The sequence below is a fragment of the Bidens hawaiensis genome, unplaced genomic scaffold (assembly GCF_021521415.1).
Source record: "Bidens hawaiensis isolate Kalapana, Puna unplaced genomic scaffold, B.hawaiensis_p1.1 tig00023395_1, whole genome shotgun sequence".
Classification (NCBI taxonomy): domain Eukaryota; kingdom Viridiplantae; phylum Streptophyta; class Magnoliopsida; order Asterales; family Asteraceae; genus Bidens; species Bidens hawaiensis.
This window is the reverse complement of record NW_027493665.1, coordinates 263,782-273,319: the sequence shown is the minus strand read 5'-3', so window position 1 is coordinate 273,319 and position 9,538 is coordinate 263,782. Positions and strand designations below refer to the sequence as shown.

Below are 9,538 nucleotides of genomic sequence, written 5' to 3'. Positions count from 1 at the left end.
TTAAAACGTGGAAGGCCAATCGGTTCAAAGGATAAAAATCCTCGAAAAAGAAAGAGTTCTGAGAAGGATACTGACCCTAAGGAAGGAATGATTGACAAAACCTTCCCTCAGGAAAGAATAAATGATATAACATTTCCTTAGGAAGAAATAAATGATTCCAATAAAGAATTGTCAATAAACTATGGTAAATCACATATAATGTGGGATCGAGATGAAATGGAAAATATTGATGATATATTTTCTTATTCTGTGGCAAGCGATATCATGGAAGAAAATGATGACCCTGAACCAAAATCTGTAGATGATTGTAAAAATCGACAAGATTGGAACAAATGGAAAGATGCTATGCAAGCTGAATTAAACTCACTAAACAATCGAAAGGTTTTTGGACCTATTGTCATTACACCAAAGTCAATGAAACCTGTAGGATATAAATGGGTTTTTGTGAGAAAACGAAATGAGAAAAATGAAGTTACAAGATATAAAGCAAGACTTGTAGCTCAAGGTTTTTCTCAGAGGCCAGGAATTGACTATGAAGAAACGTATTCTCCTGTCATGGATGCTATTACGTTTAGATATTTAATCAGCTTAGCAGTCTCTAAAAATTTAGAGATGCGTCTTATGGATGTTGTCACAGCTTACTTGTATGGATCACTAGATAGTGACATCTATATGAAAATTCCCGAAGGATTTAAACTCCCCGATGCAATAAGCTCAAAGCCTAAGGAAATGTATTCCATCAAATTACAAAGATCCTTGTATGGACTGAAACAATCTGGAAGGATGTGGTACAATCGTTTGAGTGATTATTTGATAAGCAAAGGATACACAAATAATCTTATTTGTTCATGTGTCTTCATCAAGAAGACAACATCAGCATATGTGATCATAGCTGTGTATGTTGACGATCTAAATTTAATTGGGACACAAAAAGAAATTAATGAAGCAATTGCTCTTTTAAAGAAAGAATTCGAAATGAAAGATCTTGGAAAAACCAAATATTGTCTTGGTTTACAAATTGAGCATATGCATAATGGGATACTTGTGCATCAGTCAACTTATACTGAGAAACTCTTAAAACGTTTCAATATGGACAAAGCAAATCCTTTAAGCACACCGATGGTTGTTAGATCACTCAATGTTGACAATGATCCATTTCGTCCTTGCGAAGATAATGAAGAGATTCTTGGTCCCGAAGTACCATACCTCAGTGCAATTGGAGCCCTTATGTATCTTACTAACTGTACAAAACCTTACATTTCTTTTGCAGTTAATTTATTGGCAAGATTTAGTTCATCCCCTACTAAAAGACATTGGAATGGCATTAAACATATTTTTCGGTATTTAAAAGGAACTGTTGATTTAGGTTTATTTTATCTTAACGATTCAAAAGAAGGGTTAGTTGGTTATGCAGATGCAGGTTATTTATCTGACCCCCATAAAGCAAAATCTCAAACTGGATACGTATTTAAGAATGGAGGAACTGCGATTTCATGGCGTTCTCAGAAACAAACACTCATTGCAACATCTTCAAATCATGCTGAAGTCATTGCATTGCATGAAGCTTCAAGAGAATGTGTATGGTTAAGATCTATGTCACGACACATATTGATTTCTTGTGGACTAGAGAAAGATCGAATTCCAACTCCTATCTATGAAGATAATGCAGCTTGTGTCTCGCAAATGAAGGAAGGATATATCAAAAGTGACAGAACAAAGCATATACCACCAAGATACTTTGAGTATACTCGAGACCTTATTAAAGACAATCAGGTTGAAATGAGATATGTCCAGTCCAGCAACAACTCAGCTGATCTTTTCACAAAAGCACTTCCCACAGCAACATTCAGGAAACATGTTCATGATATTGGCATGCGCCATGTACGAACAATGTAACGACCTGCAGTTTGAGGGGGAGCTATATACTGCACTCTTTTTCCCTTAGCTAAAGTTTTTTCCCATTGGGTTTTCCTTTAGCAAGGTTTTTAATGAGGCAGTACTTCAAGACCCCGACGTTTTGAAATTGTGTCATCCAAGGGGGAGTGTTATGAATTATTAGTGGATGTATGAATTATTGGTGGATGACACAATTGTCAAACACCTTTATTCACACGAACACTCAAGTGAAAATTGAATAGTTTAGATTGTCGGTATTTTACTTTTTGCACAGTAGTTTTTTTTTCCTTATAAATAGAATGATTTGAACGAAGGTTGATATCCAGTAAAAAATTCTCATATTCTCATATTTCCTTGTTTCTTGAAGTTCATATATTATAAGCTTGTTAAAGTTTGGGCTAATATCACAACAGTTTTATTTGTTTGTTTTTTTCTCCTCTTATTTTTTTTTTAACTTAACGCTTTTGTTAGCTGATCGCCTGATCTTGTTTCGCTAACAGTAATACATTATTGAAATCATTAGAAATAGAACATGCAATTTTATCAGTGGTCATGTTGTGTGTCGAAAGTCTAAGATGCAAACTCAAACTAAGTCGGTTGACAAAATTGACCAGATCAATGTGCCTGTCATATCAGGTTCAATCTCGAATAATCGGATGAACACAAATTGTTTAACTTCCATCTTAAATCATCTGGTAAGTTTGCCATCCTACGTGATGCAATAATATATCTAGTAAGAACATCAAACTTTTGATATTTGTATGTTTAACACCCAATAAATAACTTTTATTTTAAAACCACTAAATTATCCCACTATTAATTAAAAAAAAATTCTTCCTCCCAAAAAAGTACTATTCACTTTTGTTTATCTTCATTGGCGGTAAGACTGAGGGTAGTGGGGGTGATCGGTGGGCGCGCCGCCTACGTGGCTCGCGAACACCGTTACACCCCTCCGGTGAGCGAGGACGCGGCCGGCGTGGCTGTGGTCGCGGGGCTAACTAGCCGTTGGAGAGGTTTTGGTTTTTAAAAATAATAATAATAATAAAATAGTATAGGGGTTACAGGAAGAGGAGGCGAGGTTATTTCGGGAGGGCGGAGGAACGACGAAGTGAGTGCCGACATCGGAGATGAAGATGATAGTTGTTGCCTATTGTTGTAAATTAGATTGAGGACGGTCCGTTCATCGGAGATGAAGATGGTGGTTGTGGCCTTTGTTGTAAATAGAAAGAGGATTGTGATTGTGATATTATGAAGGTGAGGTTGGTGGTGGGAATGAAGGTGACTTTGATTTGGTTTTGATATTATGAAGGTTTGGAATATGATTTTTCTATTTAATTATGTAATATTTAAAATAAATAAAAAAATCAATCAAGACCCTGATCACCTGGACCACTACACCCTCTGGGGCTTGGTTGAGGGACTTGATCCATGGGCATGTCATCGCCTACGTGTCAGATTTTGCTTGGCTCACCTGGGGCTCAACCAAGCCCCATTACCCTTAGCCTAAGTGGTAACTAAATTACAAGAAATTAAATTGGCACAATTGGTGTAAGTTTTGTCTGACGTGGGTGTTTCGGTTTTTTTTTGGGCTTTCCTTCGGGTTGTGGAGGCTGTTTGTGGCTTCTGCCTTTGTTTATAGAAGTTCACAGTTTGAAAAATAAAGTCGTAACTAAATGATCAAGCCATGTGATTGGTTCAACTGATTTTTTTTCTTTTTGTTTCTTTTGATATGTGCTCACAAACTCAATTTACACGCACTGACGAAGGTTAGTTAGCCACCCCCCCAGTTTTTTTGCATAGTAGTGTAAATTTACTTGTTTTCGTACGAAAATTTTTATATGTAGTGATTTAGCCGTTTTCAGCCGAAAATTTGAGCTCGACCCATTCGTTTGTGAAATATTGTATACATTTTGAGTCTGTCCCCCTCCCCCTGGTGTCTTAGTCCAAGCTTCGCCACTATTTACATGCAACTTTTATTGCATATCATATATCTTTAGATTTATTCCCTTGAGTATTATTAAAAGTACAAAGTAACCCTTATATATGGCCGGTTCACTTTTAATTTTAATAAACCCTATAGGTCTATACTTTATAAATTTATCTAAGTACAAGCTAACCCAATTGAATTGCGAGTTAACATGGTACAATGCGCACGCATGTCCCATAGTAACGTGCTTGACTTTTATACATAAATTTTTAAATACCATCTACGTCTTTGTTATAACGCGTAAGTTTAGATAGAAGATTTTCTTTGTATATAAACTTTGGGATTTTCTAACATGTGCCCGTACCATTAGATATGGAAATATTCTTGTTGAATCTATAATTTTATATTAATTACACTAATAACTACTATATTTAGCGTTATATATTCTCCTCCTAAATCTTACCTTCATTGATGACTACTAAATAAAAAATTTTAATTCCCTTTAAAATTACTATTTCATCTCCCATCATTTTTATATTCATATAAATTTATATGTAAAGAATATTCAAATATGAAAGTAATTTTTGAAATTCCTATAACGTCTCCAAGTGTTGAACCAACTCAATTGCATTAGCTATAGGATCATTATTTTCTGTAAAAGTTGATGTAATATCCAAAGTTTCTTTTTGGTGTAATTTAGAGACATTATTGAATTGAGCCTCTTATCGTCTCCATTGTGATAGTCAATAACTAAAAGAAATTTCAAAGCAACCCGTATGGAAAAGAACACTCAAAACATGACGACAAAATATCCCGACAAATTCAAAGTTTTTCAAGTCCTGTTAGCCATCTTACTATCCCAAACCACCTTATGCCATCAAGCCGCTTTGTAATGCTTGACAACAAAACTTGTGTCATTTTCATTGCAAGCCGAATATTGAATCGCTAGATCGGAGCAAGCTGATTTTGAGTTGGTTCAACACTTGGAAACGTTATAAGAATTTCAAAAGTTACTTTCATATTTGAATATTCTTTACATATCAATGAATATAAAAATGGCGGGCGATGAAATAGTAATTTTAGAGGGAATACAAAAAATTATTTAGTAGTTATCAATGGAGGTAAGATTTAGAAAGAGAATATATAATGCTAAATATAGTAGTTATTAGTGTAATTAATATAAAGTTATAGATTCAATAAGAATATTTCCATAACTAATGGTTCTTACATGTGCCCATGTGCCCTAAGGGCACATGTTAGAAAATCCCATAAACTTTTGAATACATTACAATCTTTCGCAATTTAACACGTAATTTGTATTTGTTTTTAATAGCTTCGCTTGTTTTTCTAATAACATGTAATTTAACACGAGTGTATGAAAATCGTAGTTTTTTCATAAGATTGTAAAATACTAGAAAAAAGAAAACACAAGGGCAGCCGACAAATAGAGCTGAAAGCCTGAAACCTTTACCATATGCTAGTTCTAAACCACATAAACCCAATGCTAAAATTATTAGAGTCAACATCGAAGTCTCTTCTACCGCCGGACGACCACCATCAGCATCCAAACACTGCTGCCATCAACAACCGAGAACCTAATATTCACTAGAGTTTACTTGGAGATCATGACAGACGTAGATCTGGAACTGTTCATGGTGAATTTGAGAACGTTAGTTAACGAGAACGACAATGACACGTTGTTTAGAAACAATCCTTTGATCGACGCAAAAAAGCCTGAAATCCAGCTGCTGTATGAGGAACTTAGCCACCTGATTGGATGATGTTTCAAAGACGAAGAGCAACAACCACATGATCTTGAAGATGTGGAAAACTGGAAGAGAAGGCTAATGGAAGCAGCACAAGAGGCAGAAGATACGATTGATATGTTCGTATCTTCCGCCGTCATCAAGAAGGATGGCACTTCGGGTTCACTTTATTATGACTCTGACTCAGACGAGTTGATATCTCCACTGACTCTCTAACAAACCTTAAGGGGGTGTTTGGTACAGAGAATGGAAATGGAGAGAAAATAGAAATGGAAATGGAATTGTAGAGAAAGAGAATTGGTATGGAGAATGAGAATCATTTCTCTTGTTTGGTACACGAGAAAATAAACAAAGAACTCTACCATACCCAACCCCACCTCCACCCAACCTGACACCACTCACCACCGCAGCCCCACCACAACAGCCCCACCACCACCAGCACCACCACCATAGCCCCACCACCACAGCCCCACACCACCAGCACCACCACCACAGCCCTTTCTTCAACCACAGCCCACCACCACCGGCTGCCGCCACCAAACCCCCTTCTTCAACCACAGTACACAAGAAATTAAAAAGATTCAAATTTTTGGAACATAAGATATAGAAAAAGGAGGCTCAGATCTGTCATCACTGCCTCTTTGGAGATTTTGTGGTGGTGGTTGTGGTGGCGATGATGATGATGATAATCAGAAGCCACCTGCAACCACGCCGATTTCCACCACCACTGTCACCCACCTGCGACCACAATCACCCGACCATCTGAAAACCCTAACCTACCACGAACCACCACTTGAAACCCTAATCTCTGTTCACCCGTACCACCTGCAACCTACAACCGGTTACCATCTCTGTGTTCACCACTGCGAACGGCGGAGACGGGGTGGTGGTTGCAGACTTGGAGACGAGGTGGCGGTTGCAGACTTGGAGACGAGGTGGCGGCCGGAGACAGGGTGGTGGCCGGAGAAGGGGTGGTGGTCGGAGACGAGGTGGTGGCCGGAGACGAGGTGGTGACATGCTATGAGGAGGCTGCTGAGAAATGGATTTCTCTTTGTTTTAAAGAGAAATGGAATTCTCTAGTTTTAGAGAAATAGAAAGAGAAATAGAAATGAAAAGTGGAAAACAAACAAAAGAAATATTTCTAATTCCATTTCTCCCCAATCAAATCCCTCTACCAAACACCCCCTAAGTATGTTATGGACGACCTGAAATCTATCAGAGAGGAGATCATCATGAGTAGTAATAAGGGGAACTTGTTCCAGAAACATTTGAACCCGCAAGACATGATGATGGATGAGAATATTGATCACGAATCAGCTGCTGGAACAACTTGCTCCACCGGAAATACAAGTGCGACGACACTTAGTGCAATAGAACATGAAGAATTGATTGTGGGATTTGAGGACGATGCACTATTAATATTAGATAGACTCACCGGAGACCGCAAGAAGCTAGACATAATCTCCATTGTGGGTATGGGAGGACAAGGCAAGACCATTCTGGCTACAAAAATATTTAATGATTCTCTTGTAAAGTATCGTTTCAGCAAACGTGGGTGGATTACTGTTTCTCAAGCATATTCAAAGAGAGATTTGTTATTACAACTCCTAATGTCATTAGGCAAATCAGTACATGAATCAGTGACTGAATCCAAACTGTGTGAGATATTGTACCAGAGCCTAAAGGGTTGGAGATATTTGATTGTCATTGACGATATATGGAGTTGTAAGGCATGGGATGATGTGGGACTATGTTTTCCAGATGATAAGACCGGTAGTAGAGTTCTTATAACCACCCGGCTTACAGAAGTCGCTTTGCATATAAGCCAGGGCGGATTCACTCACAGCTTATCGCATTTAAATGATGATCAAAGTTGGGAGCTGTTGTGTAAGAAGACTTTCAGGGGACATGAGTGTCCTGAAAGTTTGGTTGAGACAGGGAAGCGTATAGCAAAAAGGTGTGGAGGATTACCGCTTGCTTTAGTTGTCATAGCAGGACTTCTGGAGAAAGGAGAGAAGAGTAAAGATTTGTGGGACGAAATTGCCGAAAGTGTCGGTTCATACATTATTAAAGACCCTAAAGGATGTATGGATACGCTAGCTTTGAGTTATGACCATTACCTTGTCATTTGAAGAAATGTTTTCTCTACGTAAGCGGTTTTCCAGAAGACTACAAAGTCCAAGTACGGATGTTGATCAGGCTTTGGATGGCTGAAGGGTTTGTAAAAGAAGCAAGCCAAAGAAGCTTGAAGGAAGAAGGCGAGCATCACCTGATGGATCTAATTGACAGAAATTTGTTAATTGCTGCTGATAAGAGTTCTAATGGAGGAATTAAGTCATGTCGTCTGCATGATCTTTTGAGAGAACTATGCTTGAAAAAAGCGCGTGAAGAAAATTTCTTCAAGAAAACGAGCATATCCGATTCTACTTCCAGCATGGTGAAGCAACGCCGCATGTTCATAGACTATGAAGCTTTGTGTGAGTTCAGTTCACATGATTTTACTACACGCAGGAGGTCTGTGTTGTGCCTTCATAACGATCACTTCTTTGACAATAGAAATGAAAGGTGGGTTCCTTCCTTTTTGCTTCTTAAGGTGTTGGATTTACTAAATATTCCAATGTCTAACCTCGGCAAGATAACAATGCTAGTCCATTTAAGATCTTTAGCAGTTTGGTTACGCTACAATCAATCTTCATTCTCAGACGTTGGCAAACTCCCATTTTCAAAAGCCAAATTTGGGAGCCTTCAAACTCTCATTGTTAAAGGCAAGTTTCAAAACATTAAATTATACCCAGATAAAATGGTGAATCTAAGGCATTTGCGGTGTGACAGAATTGACTTCTCAATTGATTTATGTGCTCATAGCGTGTTCCACTTGCAAACAATTTCCAGGCTAAAATTAGATCATAGGGCTCAATCTTTGCTTGAATCTTTTCCTAATATCAAGAAGCTTGGGTGTTCTATTTCTTCAGCATCAACCAAGCATGGATTACTTAGCTTTGCCTTGCTCACTCATCTTGAAGCTTTGAACATTGACAAGTACATTTATGGCCCGCTAACTTTAGCGAGCCCAATAAGGTTTCCAGAAACTTTAAGAAAGCTGACATTATCATGTTTACGCCTTCCTTGGAATTATATGTCAACTATTCAACGATTACCCAAACTTGAGGTTCTCAAATTACTAGACTCTTCCTTCATGGGACACATGTGGGAAACTGGTGATGAGCAGTTTCACCAGTTGAAACTTTTGAAATTAGAGAAGTTGAACATCCGCTTTTGGGAAGCTTCTAGCATTAACTTCCCACGCCTCAGGAAACTAGTAGTGAGACGTTGTGACGATCTAAAGGAGATTCCGCTAGGACTAGGACAGATCTACACACTCGAGCACATTGAGCTTGATCATTCAAACTCTTGTGTACTTGAGTCTGTCAGTAGAATTCAAGAAACACAACGTGAAATCGGGAACAATGATATCCATGTCAAGTACAACTCTTGTTTACTTGAGTTTTTGGGAATTGTATTTGAATCTTCAAATTATAGAAAACAAAGATTGATTAAATATAATAAAGATGTAAACAGATGAAAAAGCCATTGTTATTGAAACAACATATCATAACATCAATCCCCTTTAAAAAAGAGAAAAATAAACCCTAAATCAATTATTAACTCTTCTTATCATAATCAAACATTTAAACAGGTTAACCCTACCATCATACCAACCCTTAAAACTTCTAATAAACTATTAGTTTCATACTTGACTCAATGCAGAACTACACAAGTCCACTAAATACATACATCTCCAGTCAGATGTTATTTAAATTACACCAACATATTCTCAGCATATCATAAAACGATTTTAACAACAAATTAGCAAAAAAAAAATCACTCAAAACTACACATACATAAATAAAAATATCCAAAAATTGTTTTAAACTTAAGCGGATAATCA

General features: G+C 37.5%; 1 protein-coding gene across 1 annotated transcript; it reads left to right on the top strand.

Moving 5' to 3' along the window:
• Nucleotides 1–7,795: 7,795 nt before the first annotated feature.
• LOC143567391 (putative late blight resistance protein homolog R1A-3) lies at nt 7,796–9,172 on the top strand. Its single transcript, XM_077053829.1, has one exon. The coding sequence runs from the start codon at nt 7,796–7,798 to the stop codon at nt 9,170–9,172; it is 1,377 nt and encodes a 458-aa protein (XP_076909944.1).
• The last annotated feature ends 366 nt before the right edge of the window (nt 9,173–9,538 follow it).